The following is a 22,878-nucleotide window of genomic DNA, read 5'->3' as shown; positions in this document are numbered from 1 at the left end:
GGCTCACACCACTCAGTGATTTTGTTTTTACATGGAATATCATTTCAACCTATTTCTATAGATTTATTTATAGACTATGGGGTTAAAGGGGACCCGAAACCCAAAAAAACAATTTTATCACATTAGTCAAGCAAAATGAGCTTTAATTACACTATATCAATTTTTTGAATCTTGTTTCCTTCAGTCTGGGAATTCATAATTATAGCAAGCAGGCAGCAGCCATTTTCTGGACACTGGTATTAAGGCAAGCCTTGCCTCATCTCAGAATCTTGTTTGTGCACCAGAATGGGGGACCTGATGTCTATTTCCATGCCCTGGCTACACAATTAAACGGTGAAGAGAATAGGGCAATGTGGGGAGAGCAGTGACATCTAGGAAGTGCTGAATGGAAAGTGAAAGCAATTGTCTGCCCCGCCTCTATGCCTAAGGCCTAAGGCATAAAGGAAGGGCAGACAATACTTGATTGACAGCTGAGTTGTTTAAATGAGCTTACAACAGCTATGAATGCTTTAATAAAAAATAGAAATTGGATTTCATGTTTAATTTTAAAAGGACTATTATTATGCAGATTTTTGTGTCATAATAAATGTCACAAAGCTTGCAACAAGTCTAGTAAAGTAACTAGCAAGTAGCAATCTACTGGTTATCTGCCTTTAAACGAGTGTAGATTGGTTGCTGTGGGTTACTAGACCCTTTTAACAACTGTAGCATTATAAGTGTTTCATACAGGTCCAGTTCATGTGATAATTCAAGACTAGCCAGTTTTACTAGTCAGTATTTGGTTCTGTTCAAATAATGATGTTTTAACAACTTAAACAAGTGGCTTGATGGGATGTCTTACAGTGCATACGTAGGAACAGAGCTGCACCAGAGGTGAGATACTGTATATTCAGCATATCCTGTAACTAGCACAACATTAAAATAAGATTACAAACTGTATATCTTTCCTCAAGAGGCTAACTGTTGAAGGAACTAGTGATGTGTGAGTTGACCCAAAACCCATGGCGACCTGCAGGTTTACTGCTACTGGGTTTGGGTTGCAATTTGGCAACCATTGCGGGTTAGGTGCAGATCAGACTGGAGAAGTACACTCTTCAGCTCCTGAAAACCAGTTGGAACCAAATACAATACGATGTGGATTTGTGGGGTTGTCATTATGTATGTAAATAGTTCAGAATATGTTTGGATTCCCAACTAAAACAGAACAGTTTATAAAAGTGTGTTTAAGTAGGCATTTGTATTAGCATCCTTGTTGCTGCCTAATATGAGGTTCTGACTAGGGATGTAGCGAACGTCGGAAAAAAAGTTCGCGAACATATTCGCGAACTTGCGCAAAAACGCGAGCGGTTCGCGAACGGTTCGCGAACCCCATAGACTTCAATGGGAAGGCGAACTTTAACATCTAGAAAAGACATTTCTGGCCAGAAAAATGATTTTAAAGTTGTTTAAAGGGTGCAACGACCTGGACAGTGGCATGCCAGAGGGGGATCAAGGGCAAAAATGTATCTGAAAAATCTGCCTGTGTGTGCTTGGAAGAGATAGTGTAGGGGGAGAGCTGTTAGTGATTTCAGGGACAGATGATAGTAAGTTTGCTGGCTAGTAATCTGCTTGATACTGCTCTGTATTGGAGGGACAGAAGTCTGCAGGGATTTGAGGGACATTTTAGCTTAGGTAGCTTTGCTGGCTAGTAATCTACTGTTCTCTTTAAACAACTGCCATACGTTGACCTTGTAGGCATTGTTTGCCCAGTTTTTTTGGACGCAGCCACTGAAGCACAGTTGCCAGAAAAAATATGCCATATAAATGCTGAAAATAGTCATTTTTCGCCATACGTTGACCTTGTAGACATTGTTTGCCCAGTTTTTTTGGACGCAGCCACTGAAGCACAGTTGCCAGAAAAATTATGCCATATAAATGCTGAAAATATAAATTTTTTTGGTTGCAGCCACTGAAGCACAGAGGCCAGAAAAATTATGCCATATAAATGCAGAAAATATGCATTTTTTTGGTCGCAGCCACTGAAGCACAGTTGACAGAAAAATTATGCCATATAAATGCTGAAAATATAAACTTTTTTGGTTGCAGCCACTGAAGCACAGAGGCCAGAAAATTATGCCATATAAATGCAGAAAACATGCATTTTTTTGGTCGCAGCCACTGAAGCACAGTTGACAGAAAAATTATGCCATATAAATGCAGAAAATATGCATTTTTTTGGTCGCAGCCACTGAAGCACAGTTGCCAGAAAAAATATGCCATATAAATGCTGAAAATAGTCATTTTTTGCCATATACGTTGAGTCAACGTATGGCAAAAAATGACTATTTTCAGCATTTATATGGCATATTTTTTCTGGCCTCTGTGCTTCAGTGGCTGCGGCCAAAAAAACTGGGCAAACAATGCCTACAAGGTCAACGTCGTTGACCTTGTAGGCATTGTTTGCCCAGTTTTTTTGGCCGCAGCCACTGAAGCACAGAGGCCAGAAAAAATATGCCATATAAATGCTGAAAATAGTCATTTTTTTGGTCGCAGCCACTGAAGCACAGTTGCCAGAAAAATTATGCCATATAAATGCTGAAAACATAAATTTTTTTGGTTGCAGCCACTGAAGCACAGAGGCCAGAAAAATTATGCCATATAAATGCAGAAAATATGCATTTTTTTGGTTGCAGCCACTGAAGCACAGAGGCCAGAAAAATTATGCCATATAAATGCAGAAAATATGCATTTTTTTGGATGCAGCCACTGAAGCACAGTTGCCAGAAAAAATATGCCATATAAATGCTGAAAATAGTCATTTTTTGCCATACGTTGACCTTGTAGACATTGTTTGCCCAGTTTTTTTGGTTGCAGCCACTGAAGCACAGAGGCCAGAAAAAATTAAACCAGTAGGGTTTGCACCCTAGTTTGTAACGGTGGCGGAGGGAGGAGGAGGACGCTAAAGGACAGCTGTGTGTGGAGTCATGAGGCTTGAAGAGAAGGACAGCTGCATAGAAGTCAGAACAAGTCTTCCGGCGTGCAGTAACCCTCCGAGATCCACCCCTCATTCATTTTAATAAAGGTCAGGTAATCGACACTTTTGTGACCTAGGCGAGTTCTCTTCTCAGTTACAATCCCTCCTGCTGCACTGAAGGTCCTTTCTGAGAGCACACTTGAGGCTGGGCAAGACAAGAGGTTCATGGCAAATTGTGACAGCTCTGGCCACAGATCAAGCCTGCGCACCCAGTAGTCCAGGGGTTCATCGCTCCTCAGAGTGTCGATATCTGCAGTTAATGCCAGGTAGTCCGCTACCTGCCGGTCGAGGCGTTCTTTGAGGGTGGATCCAGAAGGGTTGTGGCGCTGCCTTGGACAGAAAAACATTTGCATGTCTGACGTTACAGACTGGCCAAAGGGCTTTGTCCTTGCAGGTGTGCTCGTGGCAGGATTACTGGCACCTCTGCCCCTGGAATGTTGATGAGTTCCTGAAGTGACATCACCCTTAAAAGCATTGTACAACATGTTTTGCAGGCTGGTTTGTAAATGCCGCATCTTTTCGGACTTGTGGTATGTTGGTAACATTTCTGACACTTTATGCTTGTACCGAGGGTCTAGTAGCGTTGCGACCCAGTACAGGTCCTTCTCCTTAAGCCTCTTGATACGGGGGTCCTTCAACAGGCATGACAGCATGAAAGACCCCATTCTCACAAGGTTGGATGCAGAGCTATCCATCTCCGCTTCCTCATTATCAAGGACTGCATCATCCACGGTCTCCTCCCCCCAGCCACGTACAAGACCAGGGGTCCCCAAAAGGTCACCACTAGCCCCCTGGGAAGCCTGCTCCTGTTGGTCCTCCTCCTCCTCCTCCACAAAGCCACCTTCCTCCTCTGACTCCACTTCTGGCACCTCTCCCTGCGTTGCAGCAGGTGCCTGGGTTCGTTCTGGTGATTCCGACCAGAAATCGTGCGCTTCCAGCTCCTCGTCACGCTGGTCTACAGCCTCATCTGTCACTCGTCGCACGGCACGCTCCAGGAAGAAAGCGAAGGGTATTAGGTCGCTGATGGTGCCTTCGGTGCGACTGACCATATTTGTCACCTCTTCAAAAGGTCGCATGAGCCTGCAGGCATCGCGCATAAGCACCCAGTAACGGGGGAAAAAAATCCCCAGCTGTGCAGATCCAGTCCTACCACCCAGTTCAAAAAGGTACTCGTTGACGGCCCTTTGTTGTTGCAGCAGACGTTCCAACATAAGGAGCGTTGAATTCCAGCGAGTCTGGCTGTCAGAAATCAAACGCCTGACTGGCATGTTGTAGCGCTGCTGAATGTCAGCAAGGCGTGCCATGGCTGTGTAGGAACGTCTGAAATGGGCCGACACCTTTCTGGACTGGGTGAGAACGTCCTGGAATCCTGGGTACTTGGAGACAAAACGTTGGACTATTAAATTTAACACATGTGCCATGCAGGGCACATGTGTTAAATTGCCTAGTCTCAACGCTGCCAACAGATTGCTTCCATTGTCACACACCACTTTTCCGATCTGCAGTTGGTGTGGGGTCAGCCACCGATCGGCCTGTGACTGCAGAGATGACAGGAGTACAGATCCGGTATGGTTTTTGCTTTCCAGGCACGTCATCCCCAAGACAGCGTGACAACGGCGTACCTGGCACGTCGAATAGCCTAGGGGGAGCTGGGGGTGCACAGGTGTGGAGGAGGAGAAGGAGGACCCAGCAGCAGAGTAAGAAGAAGAAGAAGACGAGGTAGAGAGCGATGGAGGAGTAGAGGTGGTGGCAGAACCGCGTGCAATCCGTGGCGGTGACACCAACTCCACTGTTGTTGTTGAGCTACCCATTCCCTGCTTCCCAGCCATTACCAAGTTCACCCAGTGGGCAGTGTAGGTGACATACCTGCCCTGACCATGCTTGGAGGACCATGCGTCAGTAGTCATATGGACCTTTGGCCCAACACTAAGTGACAGAGATGCGGTAACTTGGCTCTGCACATGTTGGTACAGGTGTGGTATTCCCTTTTTAGAAAAAAAATTGCGGCTGGGTACCTTCCACTGCGGTGTCCCAATTGCTACAAATTTGCGGAAGGCCTCAGAGTCCACCAGCTGGTATGGTAAAAGCTGGCGGGCTAAGAGTGCAGACAAGCCAGCTGTCAGACGCCGGGCAAGGGGGTGACAGTCAGACATTGGCTTCTTACGCTCAAACATGGCCTTCACAGAAACTTGGCTGGTGGCAGATGACTGGGAATGGGAACAGGTGGTCAAGGTGGAAGGCGGAGTGGAGGGTGGTTCAGACGGGTCAAGGAGAGCAGAGGTAGAGCAGTAAGATGCTGGACCAGAAGGAGTGTGGCTTTTAGTTTGCCTGTTGCCTTTGAGGTGTTGCTCCCAAAGTGCTTTGTGCTTGCCGCTCATGTGCCTTCGCATAGAAGTTGTACCTATGTGGCTGTTGGGCTTACCAAGGCTCAGTTTCTGACTGCACTCATTGCAAATTACAATGCTTTTGTCAGAGGCACACACATTAAAAAAATCCCACACTGCTGACTTTTTGGAAGTGTGCGATCTGGCGGTAACAGTAGAAGTTGGCGGAGTTGGCGGTATTGGCGGCAATGGCGGGTGCGTTGGCCGGCTGAACACAGGTGCCGATACATGTTGTTGCCCTGCTGATCCCTGCGGGCTGTCCTCCCTGCTTCTTCTAAGTCTTATTCTCCTACTGCCTCTCTGACTCTCCGTCTCTCCATCTGAACTACCCTCCTCTTGCTCTCTTCTACTAGGCACCCACAAAACATCAATCTCCTCATCATCATTCTCCTCAGATGCATCAATTTCTTCTGACACATCACAGAAGGAAGCAGCAGCGGGGACCTCCTCCTCATCACTCATTATGTCCATCTCTATCGTGTTCTCTGCCAGAATTAAATCTGGTGTAAGGTCCTCATCTCCTTCATCTTCTTCTGGCAATAATGGTTGCGCATTACTCAGTTCAAGAAACTCATTGGAAAATAACTCCTCTGACCCCAGTGAAGAAGGGGCACCGGTGGTGGAGGAAGTGTTACGTGGGGTGGCCATAGCAGTGGAGGATGAGGAGGATGTTGTGGTAAAGTTAGAAACGGTAGAGGATGGGGTGTGCTGTGTAAGCCAGTCAACTACCTCTTCAGCATTTTGGGAGTTCAGGGTCATTGGCTTTTTAAAACTGGGCAATTTGCTAGGGCCACAGGATTGCATAGCAGCACGGCCCCTAGCACGGCCTCTGCGTGGCGGCCTGCCTTTGCCTGGCATTATTTTTAAAAAAAACAACAACAACAACAAAAACTCAGTTGGTTTTTCTGGAAACGATAATACACACAGCTAGATGGCGGGTTGAAGAAAACACTGTGCAAATAATGCCTACAAAGTCAACGTATACACTACTACAGCGGTGGATACGGATTACGTAAAATATATGAATGCTGCTTGAAAAAAAGTAACTCAAGTGGTTTTTCTAGAGACGATAATATTATCAATATTTAGACAAAATGTGAACAAGGTCACACAGCTCGATGGTGGGTTGAAGAAAACAGTGTGCAAATAATGCCTACAAGGTCAACGTATACACTACTACAGCGGTGGATACGGATTACGTAAAATATCTGAATGCTGCTTGAAAAAAAGTAACTCAAGTGGTTTTTCTAGAGACGATAATATTATCAATATTTAGACAAAATGTGAACAAGCTCACACAGCTCGATGGCGGGTTGAAGAAAACAGTGTGCAAATAATGCCTACAAGGTCAACGTATACACTACTACAGCGGTGGATACGGATTACGTAAAATATATGAATGCTGCTTGAAAAAAGTGACTCCGGTTTTTTTCTGGAGACGGTAATATTATGGATATTTAGACAGAATGGGAACAAGGTCACACAGCTCGATGGCGGGTTGAAGAAAACAGTGTGCAAATAATGCCTACAAGGCCAACGTATACACTACTACAGCGGTGGATACGGATTACGTAAAATATATGAATGCTGCTTGAAAAAAGTGACTCCGGTGTTTTTTCTGGAGACGGTAATATTATGGATATTTAGACAGAATGGGAACAAGGTCACACAGCTCGATGGCGGGTTGAAGAAAACAGTGTGCAAATAATGCCTACAAGGCCAACGTATACACTACTACAGCGGTGGATACGGATTACGTAAAATATATGAATGCTGCTTGAAAAAAGTGACTCCGGTGTTTTTTCTGGAGACGGTAATATTATGGATATTTAGACAGAATGGGAACAAGGTCACACAGCTCGATGGCGGGTTGAAGAAAACAGTGTGCAAATAATGCCTACAAGGTCAACGTATACACTACTACAGCGGTGGATACGGATTACGTAAAATATATGAATGCTGCTTGAAAAAAAGTACTCAAGTGGTTTTTTTAGAGACGATAATATTATCAATATTTAGACAAAATGTGAACAAGCTCACACAGCTCGATGGCGGGTTGAAGAAAACAGTGTGCAAATAATGCCTACAAGGCCAACGTATACACTACTACAGCGGTGGATACGGATTACGTAAAATATATGAATGCTGCTTGAAAAAAGTGACTCCGGTGTTTTTTCTGGAGACGGTAATATTATGGATATTTAGACAGAATGGGAACAAGGTCACACAGCTCGATGGCGGGTTGAAGAAAACAGTGTGCAAATAATGCCTACAAGGTCAACGTATACACTACTACAGCGGTGGATACGGATTACGTAAAATATATGAATGCTGCTTGAAAAAAAGTAACTCAAGTGGTTTTTCTAGAGACGATAATATTATCAATATTTAGACAAAATGTGAACAAGCTCACACAGCTCGATGGCGGGTTGAAGAAAACAGTGTGCAAATAATGCCTACAAGGCCAACGTATACACTACTACAGCGGTGGATACGGATTACGTAAAATATATGAATGCTGCTTGAAAAAAGTGACTCCGGTGTTTTTTCTGGAGACGGTAATATTATGGATATTTAGACAGAATGGAACAAGGTCACACAGCTCGATGGCGGGTTGAAGAAAACAGTGTGCAAATAATGCCTACAAGGCCAACGTATACACTACTACAGCGGTGGATACGGATTACGTAAAATATATGAATGCTGCTTGAAAAAAGTGACTCCGGTGTTTTTTTCTGGAGACGGTAATATTATGGATATTTAGACAGAATGGGAACAAGGTCACACAGCTCGATGGCGGGTTGAAGAAAACAGTGTGCAAATAATGCCTACAAGGCCAACGTATACACTACTACAGCGGTGGATACGGATTACGTAAAATATATGAATGCTGCTTGAAAAAAAGTGACTCCGGTGTTTTTTCTGGAGACGGTAATATTATGGATATTTAGACAGAATGGGAACAAGGTCACACAGCTCGATGGCGGGTTGAAGAAAACAGTGTGCAAATAATGCCTACAAGGCCAACGTATACACTACTACAGCGGTGGATACGGATTACGTAAAATATATTATGGCTGCTTGAAAAAAGTGACTCCGGTGTTTTTTCTGGAGACGGTAATATTATGGATATTTAGACAGAATGGGAACAAGGTCACACAGCTCGATGGCGGGTTGAAGAAAACAGTGTGCAAATAATGCCTACAAGGCCAACGTATACACTACTACAGCGGTGGATACGGATTACGTAAAATATATTATGGCTGCTTGAAAAAAGTGACTCCGGTGTTTTTTCTGGAGACGGTAATATTATGGATATTTAGACAGAATGGGAACAAGGTCACACAGCTAGATGGCAGTGGTTGAAAACACACTGGGCAAAAAAAATGCCTACAGGGCAAATAAGTTCTAAAAAGGTCAAACTAATCACTACTCAGCGGTAGTAATATAAAAAAGTAAAATAAAAAAAAATGAATATTTAAAAAAAAAATTAAAGTTGGTGGCTGCTGAACTACTAGGAGCAGCAAGATTAGCACGCCAGTCAACCACTCCCCAACACTGCTAGACTAATAGCACTGGGCTCTTATAGTAGTTAGTAGTAGTAGTAGTAAAACAACAAAAAAATAAATAAAAGCAGTCCTTACAAGGACTACTGTTATTGCAGCAGTCAGCAGATGAGATCAGAAGCAGGACAGCTGCCCACTGCAGCTACATACAGAGCACTGCAGTAGAAGGTAGATTACTAGCCAGCAAAGCTACCTAAGCTTAAATGTCCCTCAAACCCCTGCAGACTTCTGTCCCTCCAATAACAGAGCAGTATCAAAACGATTACTAGCCAGCAAACTTTCAACTGTCCCTGAAATCACTAACAGGCAGCAGCTCTCTCCCTACACTATCTCTTCAGCACACACAGGCAGAGTGAAAAAACGCTGCAGGGCTTCGGTTTTTATAGGGAAGGGGAGTGGTCCAGGGGAGAGCTTCCTGATTGGCTGCCATGTACCTGCTGGTCTGGGGTGAGAGGGCAAAAAAAAGCGCCAACAATGGCGAACCCAAAATGGCGAACGTCGCGCGACGTTCGCGAACTTCCGGCGAGCGCGAACACCCGATGTTCGCGCGAACAAGTTCGCCGGCGAACAGTTCGCGACATCTCTAGTTCTGACTGTGAGTGGCTATTTCAATAGTAAAGTTATAGTAAACAAAAGGTCCATTGAGTGTTGTACTGCATATGTAGGGTTCCTGGCACTGTATAGGCTGCCATAGACCAGCATGACACTTTACATGTAAACTGCCCGAGCAGGCATTTCTATACTAGTGCCTGTTTTATCATAAGCCTAACCCCTGATCATTTTACTCTAGGTTAATTTTAATCAGGCACTCTCTCCTCATGAATTATTACTCCTCATATCTATGATGGTGACAAACTATAGAGAACTACCACAGGAAAAAGAAAGGTTTACTGCCAAGAATTCTTTTCTCTTATAAAAGACGTTGTCAACACTAATCTACTCTGCTAGCAAATCTAATTATATGTTCTAAATTCCACTTATGCCATTATGTTTTCAGGCAAATACTTCAGTTTCCTGCTGCATGATTTGAAAACTTTCATTATGTGAAGGGTCAAACATTATATCCCTCTGTTCCCAAAATGCAATTATGAGGTCATATTGAATGTATAGTGAATGAAATTTAAACACTAAATCAAATGTGCAGAACACATGACTGAGCAATCCAAAAAATATCATGTAAGGCAATTACACGCAGCTCAATGTTTTCCACAATAATTGCTCACATAATGTTTTGTAAACCTTGCTCGTTTCCATAGCAGGTAACACACAGCTTGCCTTCTAGCATGTTTCCAGACAAAATCTTCTCTACACCAGATTACTTCCTCTACAAAATAGCATGAAATGGATAATGCCTTCTATTTTTTATAAAAAAAATGCTTACTTGTGTATTTATTTTATACAATATATAACACTAAGGTTGTTTGGTTGCCACTAATTTTAGCTATCATCATAATTTTACAGAATATGAATTTTGTCTCATTGTATCAGTTAAGATTAATGTATAAAAATGCTGAATTTGACTGCTTCTAATGAAACTCAGGGATTCTGCATATCCACTTAGAAGTTTCCAGGGTCGCCGAACCCCATCCCCTAGCCGATTTCAAAAAATTAAACTTTACACGTCAATATTAGAAAAACGGGCACACATTGAAAATAGAAAGTAATTGGAAAAAGTCTTTATTTTTGGTGAACAATCTGAAACCAATTGATAGCATATATTGATCACATGCTTGAAAACAAATATCTGATTTTATGAGTTATTAATGGTGCAAATGTATTGACTTTTATTACATAATCTTCTTAATCTCCAATGCTTTAAACATTTCTTACCTGTTCCTGGAACAGGGCATCTGTCGCAATGAGGGCCCCAGGCTTTTCCCACGGTGCAACAGCAGATTTGCTGACTAAGCTGCACTGCAATAGGGTGCATGCACTGCTTTCCTGGACTGAAAAATCTGTAACAGGGTCCTTTCTCTTCAGACACGATAGGATTATTATCAACTGTGACAAAAAAATAAATATATGAGAACATTTCAGGAACAAGCTTTTAGAAAAATAAAAAGGTACATTATAAGGCCAAAAATGTATGGAAGCCTACCTATCCAATTCCCAAAGTCTCATTCCAATACCAAGAGCATTAATATAAACCTGGTACTCTTTTTGGTGCTAAAACAGCCATTACCGTCTTCTCTTTAGGAAGGTTTGAAATTAGATGTTGGAGTATTGTTGAATGGGATTTGCTTTCATTCATATGTAAGAGGTTGTGCATTCTAATTCATTCCAATTCATCTCACAGATTTTCTTCCACATCCATTTCTACAAACCAATTCTGTATTGACATTGCTTTGTACAAAGGATATTATGGTGCTGAAACAGGAAAGGGCATTTCCCAAACTGTTACCGCATAATAGCAAGCATTGTCTGCAATTTCATTGAATGGTGTAGTATCACCTCTGGCAACCATAATGGATGTGCCTTAAGGCTTGAGACTTAATTGCATCTACTAGGAATACATACTTTTGGCCATAACATCAACATTTGAAAAGTTTTTCCAATATTATCCACATAGATTAGTGCAGTTTTTCTGGATATTCTTTTATACAGTCTTTGCTCTCCAGAATGCACTACACTATGAATACAGTGATGTCCACATTCATCAGCAAGTTTGAAAACAATACATTTATCAAAGGAGATCATTTGTCAGAGTGTGTTCAACTACTCTGTGCAAAATTATGAGCTGTGGGGTGTTAAAGTTCATTGGCTACCCAGCCAATGTGCTTTAACACCATACATGTAAAGTGGGCAACCTTTGTGGTCTTCCCAGGAATCCAGGTCTGTGGCTGCATATTCATAGTATAAGTATGGGATCTGTTATTCGAAAACCGTTAGCCAGAAATCTCCAATTTACAGGAGGGCCTCACCATTTTATGGAAATAATCCAAATTTTTTAAAATAATTTATTTTTGCTCTGTAATTATAAAACAGTACAGTGTACTTGATCCAAAGATATAATTAACACTATTGAGTGTATTTAAGGTTCAAATGATTTGTAGTCGACATAAGGTATGAAGATCCAAATTATGGAAACCATCCCAGAAAATTCCAGGTCCTGAGTATTCAGGATAACAGGTCCCATACCTGTAACATGGAATTGTTACTCTCCCATTAACTTGAATTGTGTCATTTCTCAGTAAAAAAAATCTGGTTTAGTACAAATGCTGTTTATTTATTTATATGAGCACTGGTGAAAGTATAATGAGGCTCAGTAAATCTGGCTGTAAGTCTGCTAGCTGGAATCGAGCTGCTAAATAGATACTGTCATTCCACACATGGAAGAATGGAAAGATATTGCTAACAGCAAACTGAGCTTAAATTGGCTCATCAGTTCTCCTGGGATGATGACGCACTTATTTGAAGCATTATTACTTCAAATTAGATATTTAAAAATTGTGTTCTATTTGAGCTATGAAAATGAATAGAGATTTTCTTTTCTAGGAAAGAAAATTGTTGGGTTCATCTGCAGAAGATATTAATAAATACTGTGTAGGGATTTATTAAAAACCAATGCAACCATTGAACTATTTAGTCTTACTTTATTTTAATTTAGAGGGGTTGTTCATCTTTAAAACACTTTTTTCAGTTGGGTTGTTTCAGATTGCTCACCAGAATTAAAGACTTTTTTCAAATTCTTTTAATCAAAACCATTTTCCATGATTTAAGTTCAAATTTTAATGTTCATGTCTCTGGTGGCTCAGTAATTCAGGTGCGGATTCTTAACTGTTACAATTTGCTACATTAGTTGATACATTTCTCAGCAGCATCTGTGGAATATTAGCAATTGTTGTATTAATTCTAACAGCTGACTTTTATACAACTCACGGATCCAAAGATAAGAATGTATCAACTAATGTATCAATTTAGAATAGTCGATGACTCCCCCCCCCGATGCTTTAGAAAAACATTTAAATGTGAAAAATTTAACTTTCCACTTCAGTATTGGAAACATAATAGAAAATAGAAAATAGGAAGTAATTTAAAAAAGTATTTATTTCTGGTGAGAAATACATCTAAACTAAAAAAAAAGTGATTGACGGTGAACAACCCCTTAAAGTAATGTCTAGTACAGTTTTAAAGGGGTGGCTCACCTTTAAGTTAACTATTATTATGTTATAGAATGACCCGTTATAAGCAACATTTCAACTGACCTTCATTATTTTTATTTTTTTTTATTATAGTTTTTTAATTATTTGCCTTCTTCTTCTGACTCTTTACAGCTTTCAAATGGGGGTCATTGACGCCATCTTAAAAAACAAATGCTTTGTAAGGCTACATATTTATTATTATTGCTACTTTTTTATTACCCATCTTTCTATTCTCAACATCTTTTCTTCATATTCCAGTCTCTTAGTCAATTTCCTGCATGGGCAATAGGGCAATTTGGACTCTAGCAACCAGATTGCTTAAATTGCAAACTGAATTGCTGTTGAATAAAATCCAAATAACACAAAATCCACAAATAATAAAAAATAAAAAAAAAACAATTACAAATTGTCTCAGAATATCACTCTTAAAATCATACTATGCAGGAAAAGTGTAGCAATCTCAACTGCTTTAGACTAACTATTGTTGCACATTATTTGAGATAATGTAATGTGTATGTGGGCAGAGATGGCAATTAATGTGGAGAAGCAGTGTATAGTAAATCAATATGTATTAGCATACTGAGAGTCAGGCAATATGTTCTGGCATATGAATAATGACATAACACAAAGCACAATGAGGTAATAGGTTTTTTCGCGTTTGCTGATTGACATTAGAATATTACAAGGAAAATACACTCTATTATGGAAGAGACAATCAATGTCCTCTGACAATTAAATGTATGCAATTTAGAGAGTTTTCCATGCAGAAGATGCATTTATTTTATTTTCCTTTAACTGATTTAGCCCAGGGATATTTGTCCCATGGATTGACTCATGATCCCCTAGGATAATTTATGAAAAACATGTTCACAGAGCATTCTGTTTTCTGCACCTGACCCCTGGTTTGCGACCAAAGGTGCAGCCCTTAGCTCCCCTAGTATGGGACACAAAGAGCTGCACATTCCTCTGTATTCATATTTAAGGAGGGGCAAACAAGCGTCCCCTGACACCCCACCACACAAGTGGCATTGAGATGTGCAGGCTACACTTACAAGCTTACTTTAAAGGGGAACTAAAGTCTAAAATAGAATAATGCTAGAAATGCTGTATTTTGTGTACTAAACATAAACATGAACTTACTGCCTAATTATATAGTATATTATAAAAACAGTACACATTTTTTAATTAAAGTATATTGGCGATATATTTCTTTTTCATTAAAGAAAGTAAAAATTGGATTTTTTTTTAAGCACAGGACTGCCTATAGCACTATGCTAGGCACCCTGCACTGGTGCAAACTGCAGAACACAGCAGTTGTCCTAGACATTAGTATTTACAATTTTGTTCCTCTTTGTGAATTTGTACTTGCATCCCAGGCAACAATGTATAATCTCTATAGTATTTACACCACAATGGCAGGTTAAGTCTCAGACTTAACCTGGGTCAGAGAAAAAAAAGGTTAAGAACCACTGTGATAGCCTTTTGATGATATTGATTATAGAGATGTGTGCATAGTACAGACATTACACTTTTTCCTTCTAGCTGTGGCAATGTTTGTAAGCTGTTAATCATACTCCAAATTTAAAAAGTGTTATCCAGCTTCACTACAGTTTTAAATGTAACTTCCTGCACTTCCTGTACAAAAACCAGGGTGTCATAGAATTTCATACACTGACTGGTCATTTATTTAAAGGAGTTGTTCACCCCTAATTCAGCTTTTAGTATGATGTAGAGAGTGAAATTCTGAGACAATTTGCAGCTGGTTTCCATGTCTTATGATTTGTTTTTGTAGTTTTTGAGTTATTTAGTTTTCATTCAGCAGCTCTCCAGTTTGCAATTTCATTTGCTTTTTAGATTGGGTCAGTGACCCGCTTTTATAAACTGGATAGAGTCAGAAGAAGAAGGCAAATAATTAAAAAACTATACAAAATAAAAAATCAGACCAATTCAAAATTTAGCCATTCTGAAACACAAGGTTCACTTAAATGTGAACTACCCTTTAAGATTACAATGTTACAAAAGTTATAGTATAGTTTACTACTTTAAATGAAGGTTATCAATGCAGTGATTGACCTACCAAACCACGAGCTGAACTTGGTGCTAGTTATAGTCTTATGTTTATTTAAAGTTAAACAGATGTCTCTCATAAATACACTCAAGGCTTATGGCACGTCACCTACAGTTCTCTTCTTTAAACGATCATTAACATACATCTGATTTCAGCACAGTTTGCTGTTCTTCCAAGAGACGTGTGCTCAGTTTAGCATAGTATGTGTTTCCTGAAAAGTGGCATGCATACGGAAAGTCCTCAGATGATGAGACCAGTATGATGTTTCAATGCAACTACATGAGATGAAACTGTATCTGGATCAGCAGTGAAGAAACTATTTCAAAGCCAAAATAAATAGCAATGATGGCTAAAAATTGCACACTCTAGAGTCCATCAAATATAGTAGCACGGTTCAATAGTACAGCCCCCAGTGAGGCACAGAGTAATGCCTAAATTGGACACTGTGTGCTTTCCCGCATTCTGTCTGAATTTAGCCTGCAAGTCAGTATTCATTTGTAAATTGAATATGTTCATTCTTAGCCTAAAATCAGAATATGCCATTGTTTATATCTTAAAGGAGAAGTCACGGGTATATATATATATAAGTCTGTCATGGGTATATAGTTAATTTACATTTTGGTATTAGCTCTGTTTAATGTATTTTTGAATGTTTAATTTTATAAAGTGAAATGTCTTGGCATTGAGTGAAAATACAAAAACTGCAAAATAAATAGCACAGCTGACAACTCAGATCTACAGTATATTTGGTATTGTAGCTGTAACTTATGAATTTCTCAAACAGACTGCTATGTTTCCAAACCAGGCCAAGCACAATTATTGTAGCAGGTAAGACGGTAATGGCAAGATGGGGCTATTTAAAGGAAAACTATACCCCCAAAATGAACACTTAAGCAACAGATCATATTATAATATTAAGTGGCATATTAAACAATCTTACCAAACTGGTCTATATATTTAAGTAAATCTTGCCCTTTTACATCTCTTGCCTTGAGCCACCATTTCATGATGGTCTGCGTGCTGCCTCAGAGATCACCTGACCAGAAATACTACAACTCTAAGGGGCAGATTTATCAAAGGTCTAAGCTCGAAGTTAAAAAAAATTTGAACTTCGAATTAAAAAAGACCAATCGAATGGAGGTCGAAGTTTTTTTGGGGTCAAAGTGGGCCGAATTCGTTTTAACTTCGACCTTTGGTCTCCCAAACTCCCCCAATTGCCTCCATACAAGTTCTAGGAGGTCCCCCATAGGCTAAAACAGCACTTCGGCAGCTTTTAGGTGGCGAATGGTCGAAGTTTTAAAGAAAATTCGATCTTCAAATTTCAAATCAAAGTTGGAAGTTGGACTATTTGATGGTCGAAGAACCCAAAAATTACTTTGAAATTCAAAGTTTTTTACTTCGAAAATTCACTTCGATCTTTGATAAATCTGTCCCTAACTGTAACAGGAAGAAGCGCTGAAGAAAAAGACAGGACTCTGTCTGTTAATTGGCTCATGTGACATAACATGTATGATTTGTTGGTTTGTTCGTGTGCACAGTGAATGGTACGATCCCAGGGGGTGGCCCTTATTTTTTAAAATGGCAATTTTCGATTTATGATTACATACTACTAGAAAAGTACATTATTATGAAAATGGTTTATTTACATGAAGCAGGGTTTTACCCATGAGCTGTTTTATGCAATATCTTTTTATAGAGACCTACATTGTTTGGGGGTTATAGTTTTCCTTTAAGCTCATTTGGAGCAGCCTCTAGAGCTAAGAAAAAAATTCAGGTGTCAGTTGTCCAAAACTGGCCTGTCTGCCATTGCGCTTAAACTTAAGATGGATAAAACTCAACTGGTAATCTTTCGGCTTCATCTTTTGTATCTTCAGCCCAACATACTGTGGCTTTTACCGAAGGAGCAATAACTAACACCATTAAAGCTAACTGTCCCTTTCTCATGTGAGACAAATAGTTTTCTTCTTGTTTCGTCCCTTCTAAATTACGGCAACACATATTTCAGTGTATAAACAAAGTCCTCATGCATATTGCTGAAGGATTTATACACTTCCTCATTCACACAGGCTGGACCTTCCTGCAAGTCCATGAACTAGCTACCTAACTTCACCCATTTCCGTTCAAAACTCTACTATTGTACTATTGCCTTTTATACCTGATTCAAGAATGAAAGGCAAAGGTTTCCTGTAAATAATATTTTTTTGCAATGTATGACTCTTTTGGACCTGTTTACTAACACAGGTACTGGAAATAAATAGCATTGCTGATGTTTCCCATATAAGTCAACCAACAGTTAGATTAGAACAGTCATCTACAAGTTAGAAAACAAAAGCAAAGATCTGATGGGTTGCTAAGGGAAACATCACATCCAATGTTAATAAACACGCCCATATGTGCTTCACATTGTTTTAGACCTTTGGTATTTTAGCCTTTTATTTGATAATAGATGCATTAAGAAAATAAAAATAATAAAGTTGTTTTTTTTTTTTTTTAGAAAACCTGTTTTGATGGCTTATAGTATTTTGGCTTGTTCCGTGTTCATTTTTGGTGCAAAATATTAGTGACCTTTGCAGGCCCAGTGGTAGTATATGATTTATAATACAATCTAAAGCAAAGGAATTCAGGAAACATCCCCAAATCAGATAAATATGTCAACAGCAGAGACTAGCAGTATAGAAGAGACAAAGGAAAATCTAAAAAAACATCTGGAAAAGGCATTTAAAAGTACAACAGTTCATAGTCAGGTATACTGCCTTAGTCCAATGGAAAGAAATTTAAAGAATGCCACTTACCAACACAAGAAGACAACGATGGATCTGGCATGTATCCCACTTTGCATTTACATCTATAACTGCCAATGGTATTCAGACAATCACCATTAGGGCAGACACCTTGCATCTGACATTCGTTTATATCTACAAGAAAAATAAATCCTTCCAGTCATGATTCAGGCATTGTCACATTTCACTATGGTTTGAGGTTACTATTCAAAAAATATCTTTTTATTGAGAAAGAGACATGTTATAAAAATGTCCTGATCATAAATAGACCGAAAACATGTACCATATATACTCGAGTATAAGCTACCCCGAGTATAAGCCGAGGTACCTAATTTTACCTCCAAAAACTAGGAAAGCTTATTGACTCGAGTATAAGCATAGGGTGAGAAATGCAGCAGCTTCTGGTAAGTTTCAATCAAAAAATTGAGGGTTTCTGCTCCCATTGGAGGTGCCAGTGTCTTGTTTTTGGATGCCGGCGACCATTCTTGGACGCCGGCGAATATTCTTGGAGACTATTCTTGGATGCCGGCGACCGTTTTTGCGCTTGACCAGAGTATAAGCCGAGGTAGAGTTTTTCAGCATATTTTGGGGGCTGAAAAACTCGGCTTATACTCGAGTATATACGGTAACTGTGTCACCAGTATGTTAATTACCTCCATCATAAATACAGGTATGGGATCTGTTATCCTAAATGCTCAGGACATGGGGTTTTTCCAAAAATACAGATATTTCTGTAATTGGGACCTTAACACCTTAAGATCACGAATGAATTTTTCAACTAATATAGGCCTCACACTAAATTATTATGTTACTGAAGTGCATTTGCTGGAGAATAAAACACCTTAATGGAAAAAATACCCTCTGTTCACATTAAGATTTCTCCTTATTTTATTTCTCATATGAACAACGTCTATATATACACACAAAAACACACACAACCACACACCGTATTTATTGTAGAATTACATACATACATTTATTTTTTACATAGATACATTTAGGGGTGGATTTATAAAGGGTTGAATTTCGAGGGTTAAAAAACTCTCAAATTCGACCCTCGAAGTAAAATCCTTCGAGTTTGAATATCGAATTCGAAGGATTTTAGCGCAAAAGATTTGATCGAACGATTGAAAAAAAAAACGTTCGATCGAACGATTCAAACGAATTTAAGCGATTGATCGAATGATTTTTATTCGATCAAAAAAAACTTAGAAAAGTGCTCTGGATGGTCCCCATTGGCTAACATTGCACTTCGGTAGGTTTAAAGTGGCGAAGTCGAAGTTTTTTTTAAAGAGACAGTACTTCGATTATCGAATGGTCGAACGATTTTTACTTTGAATCGTTAGAATCATTCTATTCGATCGAATTTGACCAATTCGATGGTCGAAGTACCCAAAAAAATACTTTGAAATTCGAATATTTTTGCATTCAAACTATTCACTCGAGCTTAGTAAATCTGCCCCTTATTGTATTGTCTACAAAACAGAGGAACACCTAAGAAATCAAGAAGGGAATTCTGCACTATAGAATAGTACAGGTATGAGACCTGTTATCCAGAATGTTTGGGGCCTGGGGTTTTCCGGATAACGGATCTTTCTGTAATTTGGATCTTCATATCTTAAGTCCACTAAAAAAAAAATGTAAACATTAAATAAAACCAATAGGCTGGTTTTGCTTCCAATAAGGGGTAATTATATATTAGTTTGGATAAAGTACAAGGTACTGTTTTATTATTACAGAGAGATGGCTTTCCACATTCTACATAATGGGGTTCCGGTTTGTGCCGTATATTGAGTTGAGAGTGTTCCGACTGGAGATTTTCTGTGTCTTACTCATGGGAGAATTCCACTGATTTCTTGGGGAAGTGAGGAATATGAGTATGATCACATTACAAAGATATAAGAATAAATGGTGGGTGCCAAATCAGGTAATAACTCCCGATGATCAGGAAGTGGCCCAGGTGCACCACCATCGGCAAGGGGAGCCGATCAAACCAGGAAACAGTAGAGCAGGCACTCAAATAAATGCAAACTTTGCTTGGTGGAAGATTGACTTTATTTGAGTGCCTTTTCTACTGTTTCCTGGTATGATCACATTACAGTTGTGGTTCTTAATTAATTTTTGTCCAATGCAAAATGAGGAACAGTAGGCCTCATTTATTAATGTCCCGTCCACAAGTGCAGGAGTATTGAGGTGGCCAAAATTCTACTATCACTTTGGAACCGTGGCCTGGGCAGTGCTGCATTTTGTGCCTTGTTATGCCATTGCTAGTTTCATATAGGAAAGCATGTATGTACATCACATGCCACCTTGGTTGAGCTTGTTGCAGAAAAAGGATGCACAATGTTTTGAGTTGAATGTATTCTCCAGCATAGGCTACATGTACAGGTATTTTGGTAAATGTGGTGGAGTTCATCAGGTGGCAAGTACCTACCAATGATAGAGGATGTTACATTGGTTTTCAAAAGGGTTTGTGGGTGGTAATATTTGTTTCATGTATAGGATGAAGGTGTTATTCCCACCATTTACTAACTTCTGTGAGTACGAAGGACGTTTCTCAATCTTATAATGAAGAGAACCAGTACTGGGGAAACCAGCTAGGATTAGGTTGTAACATTTACAGAATCGGGCTTTCTTTGAATCTAGATTGCTACATTAGCAGCAGTAATATATTATAACTATTAATTCCCAGATTTAAAAGGGAACACTTAGCTGCTGTGTTAATATACGCCAATGATGTACCATTCTCTGATTAGTACAGATAATTGGGGGATTAAGGACAGCGGTAAAGTGATTAATTACCATATAATACCATATAATTTTTTTCATTACATGGTACCTGTATTCGTATCATATGTCCTAAATATAATTTTTCACCGATATGTATCTATTTCGTTATGTATAAATCCATTAGACTGCTGGATTTGTGCCATTTTAGCACCCCCTCTACATATTCTCTACATATTCTGCATTGCCTTCACAAACAATTCATCAGATTACTGACGCTGCCAGTGTTGGGCCTGTCTCTATAGCTCCCCTGTGGATGGAAATGCTTGATTAAGCACTGCAACTATATTTCATAAACAAGTACAAGGTATTATAGCATTAAGCATTTTCCTATCATTAAACTTTACATTTAAAAAAAAAATCTAAATCTGAAATTAGTATATTGGGTCAAGCAGAAAGTGTTTTTTTTTAATAAATATTTCTAAAATTATAACCTTGTAAAGGGCAGTCATCTTGAAAATTGATTGCTACAACTCAAAGCCAAAAAACGTTGACGGTGAACATTCATTAAAATGGGCAGCCTAGCAAAACACTGGCCGGAGAAATCTTCCAATGCACTTTCAAGAGCTGTGGCTTGGCACAGCTTGAATAAAAAGGTCAGTCTGCATGTAGATAAAGTGAGCCAGAGCTGGAGGGTAGCTGCCAACTATATTTTCAAGGATAGATCTGTGGGACTTAGAAGTACAGGTCAATTTGGTCAAGTGAAAGAAGGAAGTTTTCAAGATTAGCTCACAAATGAATATATGAGGTTTAAATCCAATGATGGCCTCACTTCTGTTAGGGAAGTCTGTTTTAGGAAACTATTGCTTTAGTAATTTGCAGGTGATGAATTGTTCTTATGAAAATGTGTACATTGTAGGAGCTAATTATACCTTTCATATTTAATAATAAATGCTTTCGTAATAATATCACTACAAATATAGAAGGTCAAAGACGACATACCCATGTAAATACCAGATACTTGTCCCAAGGGCAGTCTTTGGGTTAACTTGGGTGGTAAACTCCAAAAAACACATTAGAATTGATTGAACCATCAAAGCCCACAGAGACCAGTTGTCTACAGAAAACATGTCTTTAGCCTAATGCTGGAACACCTTTGGAAATCACTATCATCATGTTACCTTGAAAATTCAACATAACATAGGCTCATCAAACTTTTGTGAAGTTTTGCACTTATCCATTGACCATTAGGGTAATGACACACGTCAGTGAAGAAGGACCCAAAACAATCCCGGTCATAGTGGTAGAGTCTGGCATTACTCATTGAAATCAATCGGAGGCAATAAGGGCAGTTTGTGCTGCTTTTTACTGCAGACAAAATGCTCCATGGGCTAGCAGTCTTAAGGGTTACGTAATAAAAGGCACTAAGCTTGCCTAGGAGCAGTGACCCATAGCAACCAATCAGTAGGGAGGTCGCGGACTGTTCGGCGGCGAACTTGTTCGCGCGAACATCGGCTGTTCGCGTCCGCCGCAAGTTCGCGAACGTCGCGCGACGTTCGCCAATAGGCGTTCGCGTCAAAATCGTTCGACCATTCGACCATTCGATCGCTAAAATCGAACGATTAAAATCGATCGCTAAAATCGAACGATTAAAATCCTTCGATCGTTCGAATCGAACGATTTTCGGATGTTCGAAGTTCGCGAACTGTTCGCGAACTGTTCGCATTTTTTGCCGGTGTTCGCGAACGGCGTTCGCGAACACATTATCGGCGGTTCGCTACATCCCTACCAATCAGCAGGAAGCATTTACTGGTCACCTGTTTAAAAGCAAGTATCTTATTGGTTGTTATGGGTTACTGCTCCTGGGCTCCTTAGTGCCTTTTATTACATATGGGGATAAATGCTTTAGAAATTAATAGTAGAATAGATTTGTAGCACACTGTATATATACGTCCATTCAACAACTCTTGTTTTGGACAACTAACACTTTGGATGTTTCTGAAAAATGTGTCTATTTAAATTATATCAAGTCATCAAAAATATTTCCGTTGTCATATAATCACTATGAAAATGTGGGTGGTTCTACATCTGAATGAAATGAATTCACCGATTTCCTACAAATCCCTTTAGGTTTCAGAAACATTATGAGTGAGCAAAACAAATGTTTCATGCAGTATACTATTTTTCTTTCTTTTTAA

General features: G+C 39.5%; 1 protein-coding gene across 9 annotated transcripts in view; it reads right to left on the bottom strand.

Moving 5' to 3' along the window:
* ltbp1.L (latent transforming growth factor beta binding protein 1 L homeolog) overlaps positions 1–22,878 on the bottom strand; it is a 231,990-nt gene that overhangs the window by 59,889 nt on the left and 149,223 nt on the right. For all 9 annotated transcript variants that reach the window (XM_041562719.1, XM_018263016.2, XM_018263020.2 and 6 more), the window contains 2 exons: positions 17,966–18,088; positions 10,794–10,964 (listed from right to left, as the gene is read on the bottom strand). In XM_041562719.1, the coding sequence (XP_041418653.1) occupies positions 10,794–10,964; positions 17,966–18,088 (294 nt within the window). The remainder of the gene's footprint in view (positions 1–10,793; positions 10,965–17,965; positions 18,089–22,878) is intronic.

Source organism: Xenopus laevis, chromosome 5L (genome assembly GCF_017654675.1).
Source record: "Xenopus laevis strain J_2021 chromosome 5L, Xenopus_laevis_v10.1, whole genome shotgun sequence".
Taxonomy (NCBI): Eukaryota; Metazoa; Chordata; class Amphibia; order Anura; family Pipidae; genus Xenopus; species Xenopus laevis.
This window is presented reverse-complemented; position numbering and strand designations above follow the sequence as displayed.